Source organism: Hakea prostrata, chromosome 5 (genome assembly GCF_041222555.1).
Source record: "Hakea prostrata isolate BN-2017 chromosome 5, UWA_Hpros_2, whole genome shotgun sequence".
Lineage (NCBI taxonomy): Eukaryota > Viridiplantae > Streptophyta > Magnoliopsida > Proteales > Proteaceae > Hakea > Hakea prostrata.
Window position 1 is genome coordinate 54,567,255 of NC_142604.1, and position 27,997 is coordinate 54,595,251.

General features: G+C 38.8%; 2 protein-coding genes across 2 annotated transcripts; both read right to left on the reverse strand.

Annotated features, from left to right (window-relative positions):
* Positions 1–712: 712 nt before the first annotated feature.
* LOC149016592 (myb-related protein 308-like) lies at positions 713–2,276 on the reverse strand. Its single transcript, XM_089154691.1, has 3 exons — positions 1,839–2,276; positions 1,609–1,738; positions 713–1,486 (listed from the first exon to the last, which is right to left on the reverse strand). Exons 1-3 carry the CDS (start codon positions 1,969–1,971, stop codon positions 868–870), a joined length of 882 nt encoding a protein of 293 aa, XP_089010817.1. The 5' UTR covers positions 1,972–2,276; the 3' UTR covers positions 713–867.
* A 2,530-nt stretch (positions 2,277–4,806) lies between these two features.
* On the reverse strand, positions 4,807–25,529 carry YY1 (zinc finger (C2H2 type) family protein). Its single transcript, XM_089154690.1, has 6 exons — positions 25,206–25,529; positions 24,633–24,691; positions 19,779–19,978; positions 7,931–8,020; positions 6,483–6,626; positions 4,807–6,251 (listed from the first exon to the last, which is right to left on the reverse strand). Exons 1-6 carry the CDS (start codon positions 25,289–25,291, stop codon positions 5,718–5,720), a joined length of 1,113 nt encoding a protein of 370 aa, XP_089010816.1. The 5' UTR covers positions 25,292–25,529; the 3' UTR covers positions 4,807–5,717.
* Positions 25,530–27,997: the final 2,468 nt, after the last annotated feature.

Sequence of the window (27,997 nt, forward strand, 5' to 3'; positions counted from 1 at the left end):
AGGTCAGAATTCGAATCTCTTCGGAATCAACGGCGAAGCCCTGCTTATATTAATTATATAAAAGCTCCCCTGAGGATATAGTCGAGTTGCGTGTAAAGTGACCTCAGATCCAAAAAAAATTCCAAGACTAAAAGAAACCCCCAACTCCTCCCCCTCTTATCTATTATCTTAAACTTATGTTTTGCTCATATAAACATTTGGTTGTGGGGCCCACTTAAGGCAAATTACACATGACACCAGACTTTCTGAGTCAATTTCCAACACCACAAGAAATCTTCTCTTTTACTAGAAAGATATCCGCCATAAACTCGTCAGAGTAGACGTCTCTGCTTTTCTCACACCCATTCATCGTGTATGATAGAAACTCTATCGTGAACACAGACCTCTACCATAACAGATAAAAGATCAACCACTCAATCAATTCTCTTGGCCACCTGATACCATATATGCTTTCATCATCATAGCCTTATTAGGTTGAACTTTTTTAACAAATTGCAGTCTTATCAAAAGACCATCACAATCAATGGACCCCACCAGAACCATTTTGGCACAATCTAAGCTGTTAAATTAGAATATTAGTAGGGCCCACCAACTTTAGAACCTTCACAAAACTTTTGGTGATATTGTAACAGTAAACCCATGAAAACAGGATTGTCCCCACAAGTCCAAAACCCATCAAATCTGATGGTTTTTCAGTATAAACAAATGTTGTGGAAATGAAAAAAAATAAAAGAAAGGGAGAGAGAGAGAGGTATTTGATTTTGATGTTCATTCAAAAATCAAATATTATATATATTTTGAATTTTTGATAAGAGGAGAGAAAAAGATGGATTACAATGAAGAAAAGAAAGAACTATACTTTTTAATCTATGAATCTAATGGACTGAAATATCTGTGGACACCATTGGGTATCATGGTTGCTTGGCAATTGCAAGCTTGGTTACTTTCAAGCCCTAATCGATAGCACAAACAGATTGCTTGAGTGAAAACTGGTTGTGGTCCTGTAAACACCTGGAAGTTTGTAAATATCTGTTGCTTTGATTCTGCCGTGGCTGTTGATGGTGCCTCTGGATGGAAGGGAAGACTTATAGATAGATCAAGATTGAGCTCTGGGTACTGTTCTTGTTTTGGTTGCTTTGATGCTGGTGCTTCTTGTTGGTATTCTTCTGTGGTTCCGCTGCTGCTCTGTGCCTCTTCTGCCTTAATATGATTACTGTTCATGATAAAAATCTCCGGCTTAAGCCCAGGTACCGGCGAAGAAGTGTTGATGACGCCTTCGGAGTAAGGGGTAGTGGGTGTAGTGGCGGGGGTGATGGAGGTGGGGGTGGGGGTGGTGGTGGGTTTGGCGTTGGCGGCTGCTCCGATGGGTCGGTGTGTTTGAGGATCAATTCCACGGCTCAAGAGCTTGCGTTTGATGTGGGTATTCCAGTAGTTCTTGATCTCATTGTCTGTTCTTCCGGTTAATCTCCCCGCAATGAGTGACCATCTAAGCATTCGAAGAAAGTCCTGAATGAGTTTATTCCGCTCTTGGAAAAGCTTTCAGATCCTCAATTGGGAAAATAATTGATTACGAGAGAAAAGAAAAAAAAAAAAAAGAGAAGGGCTTACTTATTTCCAAGTAAACTATGGAGTTTGATGATAAGTTCATCTTCTTCTTCAGTAAAATTCCCTCTTTTCAGATCAGGCCTGAGGTAGTTTATCCATCTGAGTCTGCAACTCTTTCCACAACGCAACAGACCTGAAACCCAACAAACCCAACAAATATGTTTAGCTAGAGAGAAAGAAAAAGGAAAGCTACCATCTGGGTTTTCTCACGATTTGCTGATTCGGGTTGTTACCTGCAGCTTTGGGGAGAGATCTCCAGCAGCCTTCACCATGGGCTCTGATGTAGTTGATGAGACGCTGGTCTTCTTCTTTTGTCCATGCACCTTTGTTTGTGTGAGCTTTCTCACAGCAAGGAGAACGACCCATATCAATCTCTCTTCTGTGTATCTTTTTCCTCTCTTGTGCTTGTGCCTGGTTAGTTAGAGATAGAGAGATAAGGGGTCTCTTTTGTGTGGAGAGAGAGAAGAAATAGATTGATGGAAAGTGGAAGAAAGCAAGGGAGAGAGGATTTATACGAGGCAGAAGGGGGTGAAGAGGTAAGGGAAGAAATTCGGAGTCCCAATTGACTCGATCCCTTTTGTGGGTATTTGACCGAGTTGGTGAAGAAAGACGAGTGGTTACAAAAGAGGAGAGAGAGATGCTCAGTGCTGGATTTGGTAGGTAGGTCTACTTTTACGTGGGAGTTATAGCAAGAGAAAAAATTAAAATTGAAAACCCAAATCTCATCAGATCACATATGTGAATGAAAACACAGAGAGAGAGAGAGAGAGAGAGAGAGAAAATTAAAATTGAAAACCCAAATCTCATCAGATCACATATGTGAATGAAAACACAAGAGAGAGAGAGAGAGAGAGAGAGAGAGAGAGAGAGAGAGAGAGAGAGAGAAAATTAAAATTGAAAACCCAAATCTCATCAGATCACAGAGAGAGCTCTCTTGTTTAATATGATATGGGTTTTGTCACCGACATCCATAACCTCTCTTGCCCACCCACCCATCTGATTAGTTCTCAGTTCCTACCAATATCCTTCTCAAACTCAAGTCACAAGGTGGGTTCTAGCAGGAATTTGATCTAGTGGTGCAGGTTTTATGGATGATTGAGCTTTGGAAACCATTGGATATGGATTGAAACTGTGATGATTGTGAACTTTTAAGGGTTGATGAGGGATGAAGAAGAAAAAAAAATGGGTCCACATGAGTTGTGTTTGGTTTAGAAGTTAGGATTCAAAGGGGGAACCATATGGGCTGGTGGTTTGTGGGTCCCATTCTGGTGTTAAGAAGGAGGGTGAGTGAAACTGCCATTAAAAGTAGGTCATTTTCTGGATTCAATGGATGTCCTACAATCTCCTACCAATCCAATTTTATGTTCAATGTTTGATATGATCTTTGCTCCTACCAAGATCTCTCTTTCTCTCAATGGACTTTAGGGTTTCATCAAAACCATCCAATAGGGATAAATGATGAAATCAACCCATGAGGTAGCTTCACCATGAAACCCTAATGCTCCATTGGAACATTTCCCACAACATAACCAAAAAATGTGTGGGGTTCATTTCAAATTGGTAGGTCGCCATTCAACTTTTGGCCACACCTTTTGTTCTCACCTGACAAGGGCTTCATGTTTCTAGAAACTTTTAGAGAGAGAGAGAGAGAGAGAGAAAGGGAGAGAGAGAATCTTTTAGGTTGGTGACCCACCTTCCTTGTTTACCTCATATTAAAGGTGGACCCAGTGGGTCTTTTCATGGTTTTGGTCCTCTCATGCTATTCTCATTCCTTTCTCCTCTTTATATTGAATTTGGGTCTCTGTTCTGTTCTATCTCAGATTCTTTTTGACCACACTTCCCACCCTCCATGCCATTCTATTTCTAATTCTAATATTCTTCCAAACAAGATGATTTAGGTCATGGGATCCAAACCATGTTGGGGTTCGCCACACAACTTAAAAAGTTTAACCCTATTTTATTTAGAGATTGCCCTAATCCATAATATAATCAATCCATTTGAATAGCTTTTTGGTAAAAGTTATTAATCTGGAATGAGAGAATTCTCTTATACTAGCCTCTCATATTATTACTAGATTCTGATTTTCTCTTTTTAAATCCAAATCTATTTGTGGGTGACGATGGATTTTGTATTTAGGTTTGTGGCATCCACACATTGGATGCCATGACACAAGCATAAAGCATTGTGGATTAGCACTTTAACCACTAGATGGGTTCCACGTGAAATTGGTTTATTATGGTTTCTAATCTCAAATTGATTTGTTGCATCTACTGTTTTAGAAGCATATCTTTTTTGGCAATGAATGGTGTTTTCTTAGGAAGGCATTTTTAGTAATTCTCTGGTAAAGAATACTGTTATCTTGTCTTTTAAAATAGTTATACAATGAAAATTTTGTCATAACCATCACTGATGGGAAAAGAAAACTAGGGTTACTCATCTCTTAACCACAGTATAGATCAAAACCAATAACTAGTTAGTGTAATGAGAGAGAATTTTATACTTGAAAAACCCATGATGGCCAACTAAGTCTGTACTTGAAATTCAGCTTTTGATGAAATGGGTTGACAAGGAAACAGTTAAAATTGGTTAACAGTCACCATCTACCAACAGTGTTTGGTTAGGGTTTGGTGTCACCATTATTCCATTTATTAATTGGAAACAACTTTTAATAAACTGGTGGGTTGCATGAGGCACCAACAATATAAATAGAACTGAAAGAAAAAGTTCTCCATCTATGGGACCCTGTTGGAATCACAAGCAGGAATGCAATTGCCATCATTAACAGACCATCTGAACTTCTCACCAAGTAGCTGAAGCTCCTATAAAACTCTTGATCAGTGAAGCCCAGGTGAATCAGTATTGGTAAGAAGCTTCTAACTGAAGTCAAGCAAGACAAAAGCTTGCTTCTGAAAGTGCAAATCCTTAAGCTTTCATACAGCCACAAGGATTGCTAGTACAATAAATTTGAATGTGACTATCAAGATTGAATAATACTTCAGTTCAAATTGAAATCAACCAAGGACTATCCTGATTCAAACTGATCTGGCTCCCCAAAACCTAGGGCATATTTTGGCAGACTCCTGAATTACAACCGGGTCAGAATCGACCTCTCTGTTTCTTTTCCATTTTTTTTTTTTTTTTTTTTGGGGGGGGGGTGTTAGGTGGAACTGTTATAACAGTAAAAATCCTTGCAAATATCTGAAAAATATGAACAGGTTGATGTTCAAAATAGTTCTTTAATTTAATATACAAATAAACTACAATGTATTCACAATTTCACATACTACAGCAGTCAAAGGATGTTATAGGTGATGAAACTATCTTCCCCTGAGCATACCAACCTTCTTCCTCAGCAAAAATCATCTGTAATTGGATTCTAACCTCACGTTATGAAATGCTTTTCTAACATTGCAGAGAATTATGGATTCTCCAGCTGAATAGGATTGGAATTTTCGATCTTCTGTAGGCTGCATGGCAAACTGAATACTGAAACCAACTTGATGAGAGCAGGAAGTGCAGCTAACTAGACAAATTATATGAACTTGGATGAATAGATTCCCTACATAACTTGATTCTTGCTTTTGAAGAAAGATGACAAATTGTAAGTCAATAACAAACCTTCCATGCAGTCAACTAAAAATGTTAGCTTCATGCCTCAGACATCACCACATACAACAGCAACAATAAGCCTTGTCTCAACTAAATAGGGTCCGCTACATGGATCATTGCATTCCAATCAGTTTTGTTTGACCTCATGCTATATACAAGGCCTAAGCCATGCATATTATTTCTCACCACTTCACTTAAGGCTATCTTATATATACCCCTAGCTCTTCTAGTTCCTTCAATTTGGATTATATCACCTCAGACATCACATCACCTCAGACATCACCATATCATGATACAAAATCCAGTTGGAATAAAACCAAAGCCTACTCATGAAAATATCAAGTTCATTTCTTTCTAAATTGTTGGACCACATCCAAAAGAGAACAAAGAAGCTAGGAGGGAAGGTCAAAGAAATTACATCGATTTTTCATCGTATGGTAACAATGTCAGTGTTGACATAAAAGGTGTAAAGCACACAGGGCACCATCAAAGAGAATTAACCTTAATCTTCGTACTCTGTCTCTTCATCATCTTCATTGTTCTCTGTGTATCTCCATCCATCTTCAACATTATCACGATCCTCTTCAGTTTCCTCACTATCTTCTTCCTCATACATGTCTTTGGTTGGCCATTGTTTCTTCGCCACGTTCATACTTGGAGGAGTCACATTTGAGCTTTTCCTCTGCTGAGTTTTTGAAGTTGGCATTTTTGAGGTAGGTTTGTTGGGTTTGCTTCGCTTAGTATTTTTCCCATTGCTACCTTTTCCAGCATAAGGATCTTGGTCACTTGCATCATCCATGTCATGATCATTATCAGGGGCATTCTTGCCATTCTCTTCTGCATTATGACCAGGATGCTCCCTCTTCAAATGCAAGTTCAGCTTATATTCATGGATGTAGCACTTATCACATCCTTCATAAGGACAGGCATAAGGCCTGTCAGAGGTACCAGAGCCATAGTTCACTGAAGAAGGCTTTGCAGCACTTGGTACCTTATCAGAAGGTGGGGTGTTTTTCAGCATATCCATCGCCATACTCTGAAATATTAGGGAAATTAATTAATAAAAGTTAAGAAGCAATCTCCCTACTACACAAACCTAACAAGAGAGACAAAGGTAATTAACCAACAGGACCCTGGATTTATATTCAAAAATGTCAAACACTCTATACCTAAATATCAACTAAGAAATCAGCCAAAAAATGGAAAATGAAATCACACCCACATTACTATTCCAACAGAAAACTAATTTAGAATTAATAGCACCAACCTTTTCATGGTGAGACTTGATGTGAGTTTTTAACTTGTATTCATGAGCATATCTCTTTCCACAATCCACAAATGGGCAGATATGATAGTTCTCTTGTGAATGTGTCCGCATATGTGCCCGTAAGTTGAAATCCAAGGAGAAAGCCTGCATTTTGCAAATTGTAATTCATTATACTCTAGCAAAAAGGGAAGTGGTGAGGGGATAAAACTTTTTGAAACTAGAAAGCATAAATAAAAGAACCGTGAAGTAGTAGAAAATTCTACTGGGATAATAGCTCAACTCTAACAACACAAAGACATGAAGATGAAATGACCAATAAATCTCTACAAACTCTACGCTTTTAGCAAAACAACCCAGATGACGGTAGAAATAACAAAAATTCCAAAAGACTATGTGGAAAATGTTGTTAAGCAGAGAACAGTAATAACCCATCAGTATGGGAAGAAAAAAGGATTGAGATCAAAGAATTGATTAATCATATCTTTATCCATCCACCATCCCATATGGGGAAATTTCCTGCATTCAAAATTTTCTCTCTCTTTCCTAAGAATATTCATCATTTGAAAGGTACAAAAATTACTAAAGAAACCAGGAGTCAAAGTTTGACACTAATGTGTATCATACTGATTCAGGACTCAACTTCAAAGAAAATGCTGGCAAAGAATTTGATTATAGATTTGTACCAATCCGTTTAGACCATTTTTCACTGACACGGAGATGATTATAGATATGAACGCATGACGCAGCAAATGTTTAAACTTAAAACACACCTAGGTAAAGCCATTAACTATCTCCTGGGTGCCAAGTTACCTTTCAAAATAGAGCTATTCTGCTATCTTCCCTGATCCCAAAACCAAGGGTTTCACCTTGACCTTGACTCTGACCATGAATTGTTTGATCAACCATGATCCCTTCTATCAGTTGGAGAAATTAAAACAGATAACACTTTTTCCTTCATAGGTGACAACTTTAGGTACCCTACCAAGTCAAATAATTTTCAAAAATACAGGTAGAGAACTTGCATGCTCAATATGTTATAGGTTTACAAAGGCAGGGACAAAAAAAACGTAGAAGCATAGTTCCATGAAGCATAGTTCCATATATAAAGGAAACAAATACTATCTATCTTTAGCCCCAAGAAAACACACATATGCATGGAATTGAATAGCATAACTACTGGCAATGAACAAATTAAATGGTCACACTGCTTATCCCAAAAGTTTGAGGTGAGAAGATGTATATAAAAAACCGCCAGATCATGTGCTGATAACATCACCACGCACCCACAAAAAATAAATAATTAAATTAAAAAAATCACATAGCACGACCTCAATCCAGTACCATGTAACAACGCCTCACAAAAACTCAAGCTGTCAGGTAAGAGCTAAAACGATGTAGATCACTTCAGCAGATTGCAAGATGAAGCAAAGAATGGGTAAGAAAATTACTTTACCACATCCTTCATGAGGACACACAAAATGTCTTTCTCCTGTATGAATAAGAAAGTGTCTTTTCAACTTGGAACTGTCCAAAAATTTCTGCAAACGAAACAGTAATAATTGGTGATAAGGAATGTGTTGCAATAATTGCAAGAATTATATAGATGCGGCAGCATTAGTGTTAAGTATATGATGATTCACAACCAATATCTCTCGCCTGCCAATAAAAAAGTATTTCAAAATTAAAATTTTCAAACGAATTACGAATCTTGCAGTAATGTTTTACAGTGACTTACAAGAAACCTTTTTTTAATATATAAGGATAATTACTATTGCCCCCCGGGACTTTAGCTTAATTGCTACTTTATCCCCTATACTTTTAAAATTACTAATTCAACCTTCAACTTTGCCTGCAATTACTATTTGCCCCCTACTGTTAAACTCCGTTAGTTAAATGATGACATGAGATACTTTATTTAAAAATCTCAAATTAACCCTACGGTTTTATGTTACTTATTTACACTTTATATTAAATTACATTACTATCATCAGTAATTAGGGAAAACTTAAACTTAATTAAACAATCTTCTTTTCTAGTCAAAAGAAAGAGAGAAAAGAAAAGGAAACTCATTTTCAAATTTATATATGTACTTTTCAATTTGGTAAATAGTAATTCCTAATTTTTTGTGTAATTTTTTATTTTGTTATTTACTTTCCAGTTAAATGTTATCAATTTTAAGAAGTTTTTACTTCCAATAGATTGTTACTTATTTATTGTCTAATTTGACATTTAACAATTTTCGGTTCCTACTACCAATAGGCTTTTTTTTTTAATTCAAAATGATAAAAATACACGTGTGAAATTATTTCATATGATTTTTTTCTAAATGAGGATAATATAATCTTTGGCCTTCTTAATTATAAAAGGGCAAAATAGACATTAAACATTCAACCTTAACAATCACTTAACACTGTTAAGAACCGGGGGGAGGGGGGCAACAGTAATTTCATAAAGAGCAAGGTTCTTTTAGTAATAAAGCTATAATACAGGGGGGCAACAATAATTTTCCCTAATATATATAATCTCTTTTTTTTTTTTTTTTTTTTTTTGGCTAAACAATAAACCGGATCAAACAAATGAGATCTAAACACAGAAGCAAGTCTCAACCAAAAGATATCTCAATTCACATATTACCGCAATGAAACCTTGGAGGAGTTGAAAAGGTACCATGTTTCAACTAATTTAGACGGGTTTGGACTAGTTTCAACAATATTTCAAAATTTTCAAGAGTTTGGACCAATAAATACCAAGTCTTGACCAATTTAAAACAATTTCAACCAACCCAAAGTTTTGTTAGTTTTGACCTGTTTCTATGGTTTTGAGTCAGCCCAACACATTTTGAGTTTCACCCAACAAATACCAAGTTTCAGTTTCTGGCAGCTCAAAACCTTGGGTGGCACCGAACTTTGTCCTTGAATCCAAATGAAAAGTGCCTTTCTGATGATGGTAAACACCTATTAAACAATCCACCCAACTAGGTAAGCCAGCAAAGGATAATAGATCCAAAAGATTCCAACTAATGTAAGCCGAATAAACCACCAGGCATCAGATTGACTATCAAAGAACCTAGTCCAACAATCTTCAAATTTAAGGAAACTTTTGTGTCTGCTTCTGATCAAAGGGTAGAATAGGGCAAGTTGGATGATCTCAGGATCCCAGTTTCCTTTTGTGAAGTTTCCTATTCTAGTTGTAAATGGTGGACTGAAGATCCAACTGAGTTTCCTATATAAATAAAACCATTGGCTGTAGGAGGCGAGGCGCATATAAGGAGTAAGGCCTCCTAGCCTATTCTGTGAACTACTTCTTCCTCTCCTTTTCTGGTTTTCTCTCTTCTATTCTCCAACGTACAAGGTATCAGAGCCGCCGGTGCTCTAGACTACCTTCGTTTTGAAGATATTAGAGTTCAGAAACATACCTACAACACCTGGAGACTCATTGCTGAAAGTTGTGAGGTTCTTAGGTCTCATTTCCAGGGCCAGCGGCACCTGAAGCTGCAATCTTTTGGTTTTTGAAGAATCGATGGAGTAAGAAGCTTCATTTCTGGATTTGTTTCTGATGGGAGGGGGGGCTGCAAGGCATCGTGTCTTGATAAGAACCCTATTTCAGCAACTTTTTCTGTTTGTTACGAAAGAAATCTTGAAAGATTTGAGTGATGAAATCGATTCTGTTATTTGAAAGCATTGACTGGTTCTGATCCTTTAAAATGTATGGTGCAAATCTGGGTTCCATTTCTGTCTAACTTATAAGTTATAAGGATAGACTTTATTGGGTTTGGTTCTGATCTATTTCTGAGTTGAAATCTTTATGATGGGAGAAGTTAAGACTGAAAATAAAAAATACCACGACTGAGGTGTTATCCTCTTCCTCCTATCGGCTTACTGAGCATAAACTTGAAGGGGCCACTAATTTCCATCAGTGGAAGAAAATAGTTAAAGAGTAGTAATTCTTGAGAGAGGACAATAGGACCACTTGACCAACAAACCTGATACTCCAGACCCTAATTGGGAAACAGCAGATGCCTACACTTTGGGGTAAATGTTGAATTCTATGAATGTTCTGTATTCTGGTCAGAAGACTCAGAACAACCTAACCTGTATATATGAGCTATACAAGGGATTCTACAGAGTTGATAGGAAAGGTTGGCCTTTAACCCAGTATTTTACAGATTCTAAGAGGATGTATGAAGAGTTGAATTTCAAACTTCCTATCACTTCCAATGTTATCAAGATGCAGAACCAACGTGAGCAACTATGATGAGTTTTCTTGGGGGACTTGGGAAGGAGTTTGTTTTAGTAAGATCTCAAGGCCTCGGTGGTGACAAAGTACCGACCTTACCTGACATCTTCTCTTGGGCTCTCCAAGTCTCTAAAGAGAACTCCCCTAATACTACATCTAGTGACACATATGCACTTGCGCACTTGCCACACTCACTAATAATCGTGGATCCAGTTCTAGAAGTACTCATGGTCACAGGGCTGCTACTAGGGAAGGGGGGGGGGAAGAAAAAGAAAAACCTACGACCTATCAAGAGTCTACAGATACACCAATTAGGACTTAATATCATTGTGGTCGGCTATGCCACATCCAGAGCTTTTTTGGAAATTGCACGACAAACCCCCTCCAATTGCCAACGCTGCTACTGCTACAGAAATCACATCTCCACCCCTTCTCTGAAGATAAAATAGTGAAGTTATATGCAGAAGACTTTATCTGCTTTACCCAGTTTCAGGTAGCCCAATCTCAACCATCTACAGCTCCATTTGTACAGATAGGTAATGTAACAGCCTGCCTCTCATCCGCTTCTAAGCCCTGGATCATTGATTCTAGTGCCACTGATCACATAACTGGCACCCCAGGTATCTTTTCTTCTTTCTGTTCCTCCACTTTTATGGTCACCCTTGCAAATGGTTCCCAGGCCATAGTTAAATGCACTGGAACTATTCATCTTACTCCATCCCTAACCTTATCTTTTGTTCTTTATTTACCAGAATTTCTATTTAATTTGTTATCTACTCATAAGCTTACCACTAAATACAACTGTTGTCAACTTTTTCTAATTTTTGTCTCTTTCAGGATCTTACGAGGAAGAAGACGCTTGGTAAGGGTCGTGAGTCTGGGAGATTGTATCTGTTTGACACGTTTATTGGCTGTTCGAGTATCTCCCTACAGCATCAGATTCATTCACAGTAAGGTCATCCTCTTTGCAAAATTTAAAATTACTCGATAGTCGTTTTCAGCATATTTCTAAGTTAAAATGTGAGTTATGTCAGTTTGGGAAGCTTCATCATGCAAGCTATCCAACCCAGGTTGTTAACCAGTCTTCTCACTCTTTTGCTTTTGCTCATTATGATGTATGGGGTCCATGTCCTACAATATCTACTTTAGGTTTTAGATTTTTTTTACTTTCGTGGATGACTTTTCTAGAGTTACCTGGCTTTATTTAATGAAAAACCATTCTAAATTATTTCATATATTTTGTAATTATACTGCGGAAGTTCGCACTCAATTTGGCATTATAGTTGAGATTCTTTGTAGTGGTGATGCAAAAGAGTACTTTTCGAACCCTTTCACCTCCTTTATGAATTCTAACGGCATCCTTCATTAGTTCTCTATTGCCTACACCCCACAACAAAATGGTATCATGAAAAGGAAGAAACGTCATCTTATGGAAGTGGCACATTCTTTGTTGTTTGAGATGGTGTCTAACCTTTTTAGGCTGATGTAGTATTGACTGCCTATTTTCTCATTTAATCGCACACCATCCTCTATGCTGAAAGGGGGGATTTCATATTCTACTTTGTTTCCTTTTGTTCCTTGTTTGCATTACCACCACAGGTCTTTGGGAGTGTCTATTTTGTTCATGATCTACGTCCTGGGTTATCTAAATTGGACCCTAAAGCTCTAAAGTGTATGTTTGTTGGATGCTCTCGCACTCAAAGAAGGATATCGATGTCATTCATTTGACTTAAAGAAGTATATTGTTTCTACTGATATTTCATTCTTTGATTCCACACCTTATTCTACTAATGTTCTTGTCTCCATCCTTGATGATGATGTCCCGGTCAACATTATTCAGACTATTGTGCCACGAGGTATTATTCATACAAAAACTCTGACTAATCAAACAGATGGCTCAATATTTTACCAACAACGTCGGCAATCGGATGTTGCTGCTCCTGCTCCCGCACCTCCTCCACCAATGCCATCTTCTTCTCCAGACCCGATGGTAAGTCATCCACCTCCCTTATTTGACCTTGATGTTCTGATTGCCCTTCGAAAAGGCACTCAAAGTTGTGTTGAATATCAAGTCTCTAATTTTGTTTCTTATGCTAACGTCTCCTCCACATTCCACACTTATTTGTCTACCACTGAAGATTATCCTCTCCCTAAGTCTATTACAAAGGCCTTGTCTAGTCAAGGATGGACAGCTGATATGATGGACAAATTGTCTGCATTACATGACAATCATACTTGGGACTTGATGCCTTTGCCTCTTGGAAAGAAAGCTACGGGGTGCCAATGGGTGTTAGCTGTGAAAGTTGACCCTGAGTCCCTGACAGGTGTCTTATTTGAAAGCTAGACTCATCACAAAAGCATATGCCCAGTGTAAGGTGTGGATTACTTGGAGACCTTTTCTCCCATTGCTAAGATGACGTCGGTTCGGATTTTGATCTCTTTACCTAGCCTCTCTTTCAGCTTGATGTTAAAAATGCTTTCCTCAATGGTGATATCCACAAGGAAGTTTAAATGGAGCAACCTCCAAGGTTTGTTGCTTAAGGGGAGAGTGGTATGGTGTGTCGTCTTACAAAGTCTTTGTATGGGTTGAAGTGATTGCCTCAAGCATGGTTTGCTCAGTTCATTTAGGTGTTGTTAAACTTTGTACTGACCTGTTGTGAGTCTTGTAATGACCATTCCATCTTTTAGTCATTCTAGCACAAGAAGTCTGTTTCTCCTCATTTATGTTGACAACATCATTATCACTAGAGATGATTCAACAAGGATGATAGATTGAAGTCATATCTCCAACAACAATTTCAGCTTAAGGACTTGGGAAGATTGAAATATTTTTAGGTATAGAAGTTGCTCAATCCCAAAAATGATTTTCTTGTCGCACCGAAAGTATGTGCTTGATTTGTTGACAAAGACTGGGTTGCTTGGATCTAGATACCCCTAATGATATTAATAGAAGCTTAAGCCTAAAGATGGAGATGTTCTCGATGATCCAAAAATATATTTTAGGCTAGTTAGAGAGTTGAATTACCTTACTGTGACTCAACTTGATATTGCTTTTTCGATCAATGTTGTGAGTCAATTTCTATATGCTCTTAGGACATCTCACTGGGATGTAGTTCTCAAAATATTGAGGTACCTTAAGAAGGTTCCTGAACATGGACTACTATACAGGAAATCAGGGATAATTGTCATAGAAGAGTTTTAAGGGTTTTCTGATGCTATTGGGCTAGATCATCCGATGACAAGAGGCTAACCACAAGCTATTGTATCTGATTGTAATCTTGTATCTTGGAAGAGTAAAAAACAGACTGTTGTGGCTCGGTTAAGCACTGAGTCTGAGTATAGAGCTATGGCATAGGTCACTTGTGAATTGATATGGATCAAGCACATGTTGAGTGAGCTAGACTTTGATAGTGATTCCTCTGTGACAGTATGGTGCGATAATCAGGCTGCTGCTCACATTGCTACTAATCTAGTGTTTCATGAACGTACAAAACATATTGACGTTGACTATCACTTTGTTCGTGAAAAGCTACAACAAGGATTGAATTCTTTAAAACATGTTCGCACATGAAAACAGTCGGCAGATTTACTCACAAAGTCCTTAGGGGCTGCCAGCGCTGAATATATCTGCAACAAGCTGGGCATGTTTAATCTCTATGCTCCAGCTTGAGGGGGAGTGTTCGAAGGGTAGAATAGGGCAAGTTCGAAGATCTTAGGATCCTAATTTCCTTTTGTGAAGTTTCCTATTCTAGTTGTAGTTGGTGGACTGAAGATCCTACTCAGTTTCCTATATAAATAAAACCATCGGCTATAGGAGGCACATGCAACAAGTAAGCCCTCCTACCCTACTCTCTGAACTTCTTCTTCCTATCGTTTTCTGGTTTTACCTTTTCTATTCTCCAACGAACAGCTTCCATGGAGGTTCACTAGAAATTCAACAAATTCAAGTCTACCAGTTGACCCAAGATGAGCTTGTTTAACTGATGACAACACTGATTTCTAAATAGAACCAGGACCATGTAGCCAACCCATTTATTTGGGATAAGGAAACGTTTTCATACTGATATCTAACACAACCAGCAGTACTCTGTATAATCAGTGAGAAGTTAAAGATGTAGAAAATTTAGCTGAAGCAGAGGCTCACACTTGAACTCCAAGAACCTGCAAAGTGATATCTTGAAGAAAATAAACTTAGAAAACCAAGAGAAAAGGACCCTATGGTGCATCAAAGATGTGCTTGATCAAGCTCACCTAAAAGAAGAGAACCACATGCCAACTGATGAGCACATTTATATGTGAAATCTTAGGGCATAAAGCATGCATTTTACACACTTAGAGTGGAAATACCTTGGATTTTATGTTGTTTTTGCAGATTTTAGGACTTTTCAATATTTAAGCAAATATTTGGAGTTTTGGGCATGAATTATGCAATTTTACACGTAAAGAGGTCCATTCAAATTCTCAAATGCAAAAATGGGCCTGATTTGGAGCATGATGGTCTAGAGATGTGATTATGGGCCAACTCCAAAATATTGAAGAGATAAAGAAGGCAAATTTGATCTACGGCTGAGATTATAAATTATCAATCAAATCTACAAAGATATTATTGAGAGAGTCCAAATGGAGAAAAGAGTCCTTGCATACTTCAATATCTTATTTTCTATTTGGGATTTGATTAAAGAAAGAAAAAGAGGAAAAAGAATTATATTTAGAGAAGGAAGAGGCAAAAATCCCGTTTTTGAATGTCTCTGTCCAGTTTCGATCAAGCCCTTCATTGAACGGTCATCCGGTGTCCAATCGTGCTGATTTTTGGAGGAGAGCTTCACGACTTCTTAAACCTCAAATCCAACGGTGGAATTATGCATCTGATCTCTATAAGTCGGTCCGATTAATACGTCAAAACCCTAATTGGCTGAGTCAGATAGGAACCCTAAGTTTAATTCAAATTCTGTCAAGACTCATATCTCATGTAAACTCTATAAAATGAGAGGATACTCCATCAAAGGAGAACGTTTTTTAGAGCTTAGTAGAAGCATTCTTTCTTCTCTCTTCAGTTTATTTAGGCTTTCTCTAGTTTTCTTTGCTTGCATTTGTGAGATTTTAAATTTATAGATTGAATGTTTAGGTTTAATTTTTCTATGTAATGCAATTCAAGTTCAAGTTTTAAGATTCGTTTTTCTCTGGGTCTAGCAATTGCAAATCTAGATCATTCTAGATCTAGATCTGGTTGTTAGGGTTGGTTGAGATTCGAATCGTTTGTTCAATTCGCCAGTAAGTAACCTTCTTCAATAATCTTCTCTCCTCCCTCCATTCTCGCTTCTATCTACTCCTCCATATTCTTAATTTAGGATTTACTTTCAGCATTTATTTATTGTTCTCCCTTCCCATGGGTCCTTAATCAGAGATGCCTACAGTCGTGTCTCTCTTTGATTAAAGTTTCCCTTTCCTTTTATTACTCTATTATTTACTTTCTGCAATTTACTTTCAGCAATTTACTTTTAGCATTTATTTATTGTTCTCCCTTCCCCTGGGTCCTTGATCAGAGATGCCTACAGTCGTGCCTCTCTTTGGTTAAGGTTTCCCTTTCCTTTTATTGCTTTAATTATTTCTTTTCTGCTATTTCTTTTTCTCTAATATCCTTTCCCCCGATCAGTGGACTGTAAGCTACGGCAAAGGGTCCATGGTCAAAGTCATTATTATTATACTCCCCTTCCCTTGATCCAGAGCTGACACTCGGATCACTTTCCTTTTCCTTTTATTTTTATGAGCAAATTGCACTGACACCCCACTTTTTGTTTGAAAAACACATAAGCCCTATTCTGTTAGAATGGTTAGTTATATTATTGCAAAGACCATTATACCCTCCTAATAAATCTTATTTTCATTTATTAAAAAAAAAAAAAAAGAACGGAAGAAAATGATCATCTTCATCTTACAATAAGGGCAACTTCATCAACGCGTTGAATAAGTGGTTGAAGAAAATGTACTGATTCGAGGAGAGGCTTCTGGAGAACAAGAACTTTCGCAGATTCTGTCAATGAACATTCCCGAACCCTTCCAGATTTCCTCCTAACCTTCTGAAAGAGGCTTGAAGAAACTCACATACTTGTGAAATATCCATCTGAAAGATCTCCTGCATCTAGTCAAGAATACTGTAATTTCTCATCTTTATGTGACGGAATTAAAGCGACCGATGCCCTCTCTCCTCCGATTTCCTTCCTCTTCCCCTTTTCTCTAATTTTTTTTTTTTTCGGTTTAGGGTTTTGGTTTCAGGGTGAACTGGATTTGATTGTTCCTACATTGGTAAAAGAGGAAAAGAAAATAGTCTGTGTTTTCTCTCTGCAAGGAACGAATTGGGGATTTGGTTATATTTTTCATTACAATAATAATAATCATTGTGTAAAACAATTCTTTTTTACTTCAATTCATGTATACTTAGTTTTGTATCTGGATCTTCTTCCTTGCAGAATCAATTTGTTCTGTTAGTTCTTTGGCAGAAATACATTTTTATTTTAGGTTGAGTAGATGTGTCTTTATCATGTTGTAATAGTTGAGATTGTGGTTGTGGGTCTCTTTTGTTCAGTAGAATTCATGGAGTTTCAGTGATTTACTGAATATCTACCTCTTTATTGCTCAACTAAGTCTTGTTCTGCACTCATTTGCGAGATATCAATGAACCCCTTTTTCCATCTGATCAACTTTAATGGCTTCCTCTAGAAGTCGGTATAAATGGTAATAGATTAGGTGAGGAAAAGAATAAGAATAAAAGTGAACAAGAAACGGAGAAGGAGAGTGAGAAATTGCAGTCGAAGCAGAAATCGGCAGCATATGATAGATAAAAATCTCTTAGAAGGCATCAACTTTGGATCTAATTCTATGAAAGAGGCAGTTTCATCGGATTGATCGTCTACCAGGGTATCATCGAAGGAGGATTTGAAGTAGCCATCTGTGGAAGAAACTCTCAATCGAAAGAAGAGGTTGTTAGCTGTCCATGGTTGTCGCCACTCTCAATCGAAAGGTTATTTGATGAATTGGAATTTTTTTTCCCTCTTGTTAAGGATATTTTTGGAATTAAAGAAAAATAAACAGGGGACTAACTATTTTACTAACAGAATGGACTTATGTGTTTAATGAATGGGGGTGTCAGTGTTTTTCAAACAAAAAGTGGGGTGTCAGTGTTTTAAAGCCTCCATTTTGGGGTGCCAGTGCAATTTGCTCTATTTTTATTGTTCGCATTTTTTTGTTCCTGTCTTTTATTTATGCATTGATTGTGTTAGCTTTATTTTTCGTTTCAATTCGATTGCATTAGATGTATGGATTAGGATCGTTTAGTTTAGTTAATTAGTTTACAAAAATTGAATCATTCCACTCTCGCATTATCATTAAGAAGTTAATTCTAAAGTGGCATATCTCTTTGAGATCGACCCGTTAGCTACACGATACCGTGCGCTTGCGGTTACTTTTAATTTCACAAACACCAACAAAATGAGAAAAATCACAAAAGAATCAAAATTTCATTCAAGGAACAGAAACAGTGTGCATTCTCAACACATGGGCTACAGACACTATACTAACAAGAATCCAACACAGCTCCAACTTAATTCAAATTAAAGAATGAATCAAACTCACAAACCCCGCAAGAACTAAATCAGCTATGTGCAGCTGACATACTCAAACTTTTTGGATGCCTAATAGGTCCCCCCACCCATCCCGAGAAGGTCCTTTGGGGCAAAAGAGGACCTAGAATTGCTGCCCAGAAGCCCACAGCACTACCAAGCAGATTAGAACCAAGGTTTGACAGCAGGGGCATTTTAGTCATTTTGGGCAGTCCAACTCAAGCCCAGCTGGGCCTAGATGCATTCAGAATCTTTTTAGGAGTTTAACTCTGTTTTTGGTTTGAAGCAGTCTACGTTAAGTAGAAGTCCTATTTTAAATAGAAGTTCTATTAAAATAAAAGTCCCTTCTTAGATTTTGTTTTCACGTGAAGTCCTAGTAAGAGTTTCTCAATAAAGACCATAGATACTAAAACTGGTAAGCAAATACCACCAGCCTCCTTCCCCCGTCCACCATCACTGCCAACAAGAAGCCTGTTCCCAACTAAAGGGTCAGCTACATAGATCCCTCCCTTCCAATCGGCTCTATTTGAGGCCACACCGGATAGAAGGCCTAAGCTATGCATATTCTTTCTTCCCCCTTCCATCGCACCCCTCTAATTCCCCTTTCCAACCCATTTGGCCCTACCCTTCTTCCCAAAACCATGAAATCCATACCTGCTAATTCCCACCGCAGAATCCCCTCTCCTTCATGATTCACCATCACTTCTTTCCATCTAGCACTCAACCCAACCCAGCCCTAACTACCACCTAGAATTTCCAAAACCCTAGCACCTCTGGAACTTAAATCTGAAAGTGAAAACAGCAGGGTCAGTCTGTGTTTCAACAACCCTAAGCACATAATCCCTACCAAACCTAGCACAACCTTCCCTACAAACCCTAAAACCCCTAAACAGCTCATAATCCCCTAGCTGCAGGGTTTTGGAAAACCTGCTTTGCCTGCTATTCATCAAGAATCGTTGGTTTATTGCCCTCATCCCAGTGAGGCTACATCAATTGCTCTCCTTGTTGGTGTCTCCTTGATTTTTTCCCCTGTTCAAAGCTTTGAATTGCCTAGGCAGAGTCAAAAATATGTATGGTTCCACCAAGGTTCAAACCTCCAACGCCTAACTAATAAATCATAACGTCACAAATTAATTGTTTCAATCTTGAAGTTGCCAATATTATGTGCTGTGTTTCTGTTTCTGTTGAATCAATAAAACAATTCATACAAGATAACTGACTCATCAAGATCAGGGATCAATAACCTGATACTGGATCAATGATTGCCCCATAGCTGTACTTGATCCCTGATACTGGATCAATGATTACCCATAGCTGTACTTTTCAAGTGTTGCATGGAATCTCATTGTAATTCTACCCTTATATTATCTACTTTCTTTGTTAATTAAGTTACATAAATTTAGCTGTCCTGAAAAAACAATAATGGAAAATGTTGGCATGTTACCCTTCCACATCCTTCATAATGACAAACATATTGTCGTTCCCCGTGGATGTGAGAGTGCTTCCTCAATGCTCCAGCATCAATAAAAGTTTTTCCACAGCCCTCATAGCTGCAAAGGAAAAGAACTTCTGTAGTAGGTTCTGGTTCTGGCACTTCTGCCTCAGGCTCTTTAGACTTCTCTTTCAAGGCCTTCAATGTGTCCTCTAAAGAAAATCAATAAATAAGTAAAGGTAAGACATCTGACCACAAATAACATGACCACCACTCCAACTAGCAAGATTTCTTTGTTGTCATGTGGAATCATTAGCTTGCAACCGCAAGTTTGAGTACTAGAATGGAACAATAAATTAAATGATAAGGAAATGTTCATGGAAATGAAAATGACAGCATTCTAAACCATGAATGGATCACATATGGTGTGATAGTCAACCAAGCACTACTTTTCCTGTGAGATTAATATTTCTACACCAAGGAATATAAAATTACAGAAGTGGGTTTATCAGGTGCCACCAAATTGATTTTGAACTGCCAGTCCCAACAAAATTTTAGGAATATGGATATAGATTACAAGCCAGTGTTCAGACAACTATCAAATGAAAATATCTATCCTTCCTCATGACATGAGCAGCACCAGTGGACAAGAAATCACATTATGGTGCAATGAGATCCAAATTGGTAGGAGAGCAACTAGATTGGAATGTAAATATGCAACAAAAACATTTAAAACATACACTGGGTTAGGAAAATGCAAGTACTGAATGCTCACAACATGGAAGTGTCATGGCAGATCCAATCCATGAGCTGCAAACCATTAAAAATGCAGAAAAAGCTCTTCTAAGTGCAGAACATATGTATCTCATGACGTATTTCTGACCAACATTGCTGAAATAGCTTTAAAGGAAAATAACTGTTATCTCAAAGCTCCCATCACTCAAACTCATGCTATAGAATGGTTGAATGAGAAGTAGAATGCCAAAAAGTAGGACACTGACCAAAACTCCCAGCTTTTGGTTGACAACTAGGGCCGAGACTTGTGAAACACATCAAAACAGGGCCAAAACCTGGTACAAACCAGGGTCACTTCTACCCTACTTTTCATCTCAGTCAAGGCCAAAACTAAGCTGTCTAGCACTTTCAACCAAAACTTAAAACCATGCTTCCAGCTAAGAATCCCAAGACACTTAGCTTGTAAACCAAACAGTTCCATAAACCCATTCACTAGTAGGAAAATATAATTTTAAGAACTCATCACCAGAATATAGCTTAGGTCTGGACTGTCTTCCCCTTCCCTAGGATCACACCTAAATACTAGGATTTAATCCCATTGTCATTTCCCCAAGTAAACCTAGTTCCCTTAGTCTATCTAGCAACTTTCAGCACTTCGGCTTCTTCCTTATAAAATTCTGAAGATTTTAAATTTCTGAAATCTGATTCTGTTTAAAGTACTGATCATATTCTAAAGTCTAGATCAATCAAATCCAATTCTGAAGTTACAGAAGTGCAATAAAACTAGTTCTGAAAACTGCAAAACAGTAAGCCATTTCCTCTTCCTACCCTAACCAAAATTCCCTCCTAACCCTAGTTTTGAGTTTCAGTGAAAGTCAGATCTGAGTTACTGTTACAACAGGGTTTTTAGAGCTTTGGAATACCCTAAACACCCCGAATCAACCCTCCTCTTTGCTGAAATTCCTGGGCAACCCTTAGATTTAGGGAAATTTCCAAAATACCCTTAGCACTACATCACCATATGCTCTTCATTTAGGTTTCAATTAAAGCCTTATCATCTATTATTTCTCGGATAAATAGTGACTTGGAGAAAAGTGTACGCCGAAGGAGCTCTAAGTAGCATATAAAGTAGCAACATGCAAAATCTAGGTTGCCAACAAGTGGCCAAAACAAAGGAGGGAGAAATCAGCCAGAGGTTAGAGGATCCATGGACATGGAAAAAACTAGCAACACCTTCCTTGGCAAAGACATCCGCTTGGAACTTGGAAGATCTAGATCTCTGCAGCAAGGCATTTGTTGAAAATAAGAGCCACATCTACCAGAGAGTGAGAGTCTCCATAAACCTCTAACACCAGCAGATATCCATCGGATTAAGAAGGCTATTCATATTTTTAAATTTTCTGACTTAATCAGCTTAAAACCTTTGAGAATGACAAAATCTGCACCAAAGATCATCATTTGCCTCCTGGGATTTCATCCAAGATGATCTCATTCATGCCCTCCATTCTTCATCAACCCTTCTCAGCTTTCCTCCATCAACCAGACTTTATTCTGTCTCCTTCCTAAGAAACCATGTGCCTCCTCACTTTCTAATCTCCACCCCATTTCCCTCTATAAGTTCATAGTCAAAATCCGATCACTCTCCCACTGTCCTCCTGAAAGTTGATCTCGACAAGGCCTTTGATTCTCTTCATTAGGACTTAATCAGTGAAACCCTATCACTAATGGGTTCCCTCTTCCTTCATCCACTAGGTTGAGGTCCGCATCTCCAACCCCTATTTTTCTTTTACCATGAATGGGTCCCCCGCTGGCTTCTTTCCTTTTCCTTCCTGTGCTGGGAATCAATAGGGCTGCCCCCTCTCCCCCTTCCTCTTCTCTCTTGCCTTTGAGGTTCTCTCCCAACTCATCGAGTCCAACACTGATCAACTTCTCATCCACAAATGTAAAGCCCTCAACTTACCCATCTCACTTTTGTGGATGATCTCATAATATTTGCCAAAGTCTCCCACTCCTCCATCTCTAACATTTTCTCCTTCCTTACTCTCTTCAAATCCCTCTCTGGCCTTTGCATCAACCTTCAAAAATCCACCCTCTTCCTGTCTGGGGCCTCGGATTTGGATAAAGCATCTCTTCAGCAGCTCACAGGGTTCACTCTTGGTTCCTTTCTAGTGACCTACCATGGCCTTCCCCCTCATTCCCGGTAGGTTCACCAATCACCACTACACCCTCATGCTTGACCACATCCATAAGAAAATCCAACTTTGGAAAAGCAAGCTTCTTTCCTTTGCTGGTAGGTGGTCCTCATCCGCTCTATCCTTTAATTCTCTTACCTATATTGGTGTGGGATCTTCTCCCTCCCCAAGCCACCATTATAGCCATGGAAGCCCTTTTTTGCTCCTTCCTTTGGAAAGATTGTAAAACTTCCCGTTTCCCCCACCCCATCAGTTGGACCCAAATTTCGTGCCCCAAAAAGGAGGCCTAGGTATGATTTAGAAAATCTCCTCCAAACAATACTCCATTTTGGTCAATTGGGTTTACTCTTATCTCCTCAAGAATGAGTCCATTTGGATTGCTATGATCCCTACCAACACATCTTGGGTCTGGAGGAGGTTGCTCCTTCTGAGGCCTCTTGCTCTCTTGACTACTTCCACTTGGGTTTCGAATGGTTCTTTTGTCTCCTTCTCTCTTGACCCTTGATATCCCCTGGCATCCTCTATAATTTCTTTGCCCCCTGCATTGTGTATGACTCTATATCTCTAAATTTGCCCCCTCTCACCTTTCATCTCTTGTGGTTCATAGTCACCCCCCGATCCAATCTCACATAGGAGTCTCACAAAGGTTTGGTCATCTCTCCCCCACCTCCACCTATCCCCGTGAACATTTCGTTTGGCTTTCAACCTCCTCGGGCTTCTTCACCACAACCTCGGCTTGGAACCACATTCGCATAGCTTTTGACTTGGTCCCTTAAGCTCCCTTGGTTTGGTTTCAGGTCACATCCCTTACGACTCTCTCACCCTTTGGCCGACCCTCAGCCTTTGCCTCCCCATGCAGTCATTCCTTATCCATCGCCATATCCTTGCTAGCTCTAACTGCATCCTTTTCTAGAATGGTTTCTAGGACATTGACCACCTCTTCTTCACCTGGCCCTTCCTCTCGCCGCTTTGAGGGAAAGCCTCTGCCTCCATTTGGCCCCACCCCTAATGCTGCTTTGGGCTTGCTAGGGATTGGTCTTGGGTTTTAACTTTTAAGGTCCTTTTCCAGGAATTCCATCCACAACCAAGTAGGTAAGTTGGTTTTTGGAGCAACTGTCCACCACCTTTGGTGGATGTGTAACCTTAGGAGATGGACCTCCTTCTAGGTCTTTGGACTCAATTTGGAAAGCCATCTGCTTTGATGACTCCTCTAAATTGCATATGATTCCCACCTCCTGTTGGTGACACTCCAAGGAACAAGCTTATTTTGTTACCTGGGGTACATTCCACTTTTCAATCTAGTAGCTAAAGGCCGTTTTATTTTTCCCCTACCCCCTCTCTTCCCTTTCTTGTTCATTCTTCACTCCCCTCCTCAGGATTTTGGTAATGATAATTTTTTCATCCAAAAATATCAAAATATGACTGACCAATTGAGCCTACACTACATCCAGAGAAAACATTGATTGCCTAATGGTTTCTATTGGGATTAATAGAAGTTGACTGATGGAAAACTTAATAGAGAGAATCACTACCAAATGTGAGGAAGGAGAAAACAGAGTATACAACCTCACCAGAATTATAATATGAAATCAGGAACAAATGCTTATATAGCCAGCCAGCTGACTATAGAGATGGATCTTTGAAACAGTGAGAAAGTTAGTAGAGGGTGGAGGACATAAAATGTAGCTTTATGCATACTTTTACCTGCATCATACAAAACTAAATGGAGATGGGAAACCTATACAAACGATTGCTTTATGCAGATCTCTTTCTTAAGAGAGTGTTGAATGGGGGACCAAGAAATTTGTGCTTGAAAGGGGAAATAATATTTTACACAAAATCAGTTCAACTCAAATGCCAGAAAGTACCTATGGGGAGCTTGCCGCATGAAGAACTGAAGAAGTCTCATAAATGAATCATAAAAAGCAGTTAGACTTGCCTGTAACCCATTTCAAAAGGAAGCACTTCCCACCAGTAGAAACAACATCCTGAGGCACCCTGGACATAGCTCGGCTGTCAGATTAGACCTTGAAAACTATGACTAAATGCATAAACAAATACCAACAAACTCGGAAACAAATCAAAGGGGGATATGAACTCCATTAACCTTCAACTTAACAACCAAGGGAATAAACTTTGACACAGAAAACATAAGACACAAACCCAGGCTGAAACTTTCCAATCCTCTTAGGACACCGACAAAATAAACAATATGTATAACAACTTCCACGCCACCCCAAGAATCATTCAGTACAACAACGACGAATCCAAACTGGGAATTAAATCTTCACCAGAACCATCAAGTATGTAGGAGATAACTTCGAGCACCTCTCAATTACGACCAACAAATTAAATCTTGTTAAAGTCGCCTACTAGAATAACAAATGGCAGAATTTGAATCACAATCAAATGCCGCACTAAAAATGAAGGGTAAAGGCGAAAAGAAATCGAAAAATTAATAAACGTCAACGAAGTTCATGGGGAAACAAAACTACAAAAGACGAAATCTTACCATTCCTTGAACCATCTGACAGCAGGAGCCTTGGACTTGAGAATTGGGCGTTTGTCGAAGAGATGAACGTTTGATTGCAAGTCCATAATTTTTTTGGAGATTTTTCAGGCCAAAAGACAAATCATAGAAGCGGTTGATATTCTGGACTAAGGTTAGGGTTTCGAGGAGAGGAAAAAATCGATGTTGCAGACTTGATATGGAGAAGGGAACGGAAGGAGACTGGCAAGCGTACAGATGAAAGGAAGGTAACCTTGCAGAGCTTGGTTTGCTAGTATCAAGAGTCTTTCGCTCTGCTACAGGCCTACGGGCTACGGGCTACGGGCTACGGCCAAATGCCCAGATTGGGTCGCCTCAATCGAGTCGGGTAAAATTAGACCTGTAATCGGATGGTCGAAATCCACCTCTGAATTTGCATTTGTATTCGTTAAAAAAGATGTTTTTGTGTCTGTATCCAAAATTTTTCTTACCGAAAAATATCCGCATCCGTCCACTAATCAATCACATTTCGATTCGGATAATTAGTTATGGGATCGGATAATATCCAAAAATGGATGATACGGATTCGGAAACCGATAATCAGATAATCAGAAATAAAAATTTATCCGGATGGAGTAAAGTATTCAACATTTTTTTCCCTGAAAATGAATGATAAACTGATTCGGAAACCGGTAATCGAATAATCAAAAATAAAAAATTATCTGGTTAGAGTAAAGTGTTAAACATTTTTCCACAAAAAAATGGTTGATAATTTGATTCGTACCGGTGATCAAGAACCGGATATTGTAAATTGGAAAGAAAAAGAAGAAAAAAAAAAAGACAATCACCAATCAATAATCGAATAGTTTATCGAATTGGATTATTATCGGATATCCGATAAAGTTCTGGATTCAAATTCGGATGTCTTCTCTAAATCTACCGGATTCAGATTTGGATATCATTTTTGCTAATCGGATTCGGATTCAAATACTGGTGTATCCAAGCCGAATCTGATCCGTTTACAGGTCTAGTCGGGTCTTCAATGTTGGTTGGTAATTGGTCGTTACGGATTTCGTTTTCTTCGGGTTAACCTATTGCTGACCTGAAAAATGTGGCTCTGGATAGACCGGTTTAATATATCAAGTCAACCTGATAAAATGTTGTTCAAGAAATTGGTACCCCCGATAAGATGGGTCTTGCCTGGGTATACCATTAAGCCATTCATTTGGGATGGTTGGGTAAAGATTTTGATCGAAATTTCGAATCTCAAGGCCGAAATAGCCGAAATTTCAGCTTGACAGTTAATGCACATGACCCAAGCTTTTTCCTGATAAGATGTTTTTCAAGAAATTGGTACCTCCACTCTTTTCTTTTCTTTTTTGGGTAATCCGTATCCCTTCTTTCCACTTTCGGTGAAAAACTTCAGCACAGCTGAGTTTCCATTTTACACAAATTTTGCAACCAGGGAGTGGAGATATGTTATAGTCTCAAGACTCTCAACCTGTCAAAGACTGTATTTTTCTGCTTAGAAAATATGATTGAAGAAACAACATACAAAATAACCTTGTAATTGTTTTATGTCCTCTACAATCGGCTTGATGATATTGGGAATAGAGTTGGTTTTAGCACAAAGGCACCGCACCAAGTAACAAGTTATTTGATTTTACCACCACTCTATCAATTCCTTCACCTAGGGCATAGAGGAGCCCAAGCCTTACTGCTAGGGACTCTCCTGAGGGAGAATGTTATCGAACTTGACTAGCTCTAGCATAGTTAGGATCGAATTGCTTGAACAACCATAAATGACCATCCCAATCCCACCTTTCACTCCATTCAACTTCAATGTTACATCATTGTTGACCTAGGGCTGTCAATTTATAGTCCGAACCTCATTAAAATCGAATCGCACCAACCCGTTATAGTCTAAACCGGCCCGAACCGAATCTTAATAGGTCGTAATTTGGCTAAGGGTTGTGGAGCCCGCACCAACTCGAAACCGAATCACAACCCGTTATAACCAATTTGTAATTTTACATTAAATAGTATTTGAATCATTATATTACCATTAGGTAATTGGTATAGACAATTAAAAAAATTAAGCTTGAATTCAAATATCAAATAGTCATTTTACTACTTAATGTCTAGGTTCTTGATTTCTATAAAATGGGTAGGTTTTTTTTAATGGAAATGGACCAATAGCAACTTTGCTTTCTGTTGTGGGGAACCAAGGTCCCGAGTCCCCCCCCTGGGGAGAGATACACCTCCCTCGGGTTGGTGCATCTCTTCCCTCATAAAGGGTCCCGAGTGCCTCACTCGGGACAAATGCACCCCCTTGGGTTGGTTGATCTCTTCCTTGAGAAAGGTCCCGAGTGCATCACTCAGGACAGATATACCCCCTTAGGCAGGCTCATCTCTTCTTTGGAGAAGGGTCCCGAGTGCCTCACTCGGGAAGGATATATATCCAACTCTAGCATTTCTCAGAAGACTCTCTTGACCAAGTCAAAAAGAGTTAGCTACGCATAAACACTCAGCATATCTATTCCGAGAATTGGGGAGGTGAGTCAGCATAACGGCACTATTAGGTGCGACAAAGAAGGAGCCGTTATTCCACTACTCCACTCACTCCTCAACTATCGATCCGAATCTTAAGGAATCACCGCCTCCAGGTAACCTCTATATAAACCCACTTCCTACATTGAGAAAGGTACGAGAACTTTCATCTGAATAATTACTCATTACGTTCTTGAGAACTCTCTCAAGAACTCTTATTGTTGCCTAGGCTGACTTGAGCGTCGGAGGCGGTTCCCCGGCCAAAA

Excerpts from the sequence above, each read along its gene's own strand:
- LOC149016592 (XM_089154691.1), bottom strand. The coding sequence starts at position 1,971 with ATGGGTCGTTCTCCTTGCTGTGAGAAAGCTCACACAAACAAAGGTGCA. Across the intron at positions 1,739-1,838 it reads ATCTCTCCCCAAAGCTGCAG|GTCTGTTGCGTTGTGGAAAG; the intron begins GTAACAACCCGA and ends GTTGGGTTTCAG. Across the intron at positions 1,487-1,608 it reads CATAGTTTACTTGGAAATAA|ATGGTCACTCATTGCGGGGA; the intron begins GTAAGCCCTTCT and ends TCGAATGCTTAG.
- YY1 (XM_089154690.1), bottom strand. The coding sequence starts at position 25,291 with ATGGACTTGCAATCAAACGTTCATCTCTTCGACAAACGCCCAATTCTC. Across the intron at positions 8,021-19,778 it reads ATTATGAAGGATGTGGAAGG|AAATTTTTGGACAGTTCCAA; the intron begins GTAACATGCCAA and ends TTTCGTTTGCAG. Across the intron at positions 6,627-7,930 it reads CTCATGAAGGATGTGGTAAA|GCTTTCTCCTTGGATTTCAA; the intron begins GTAATTTTCTTA and ends TGCAAAATGCAG.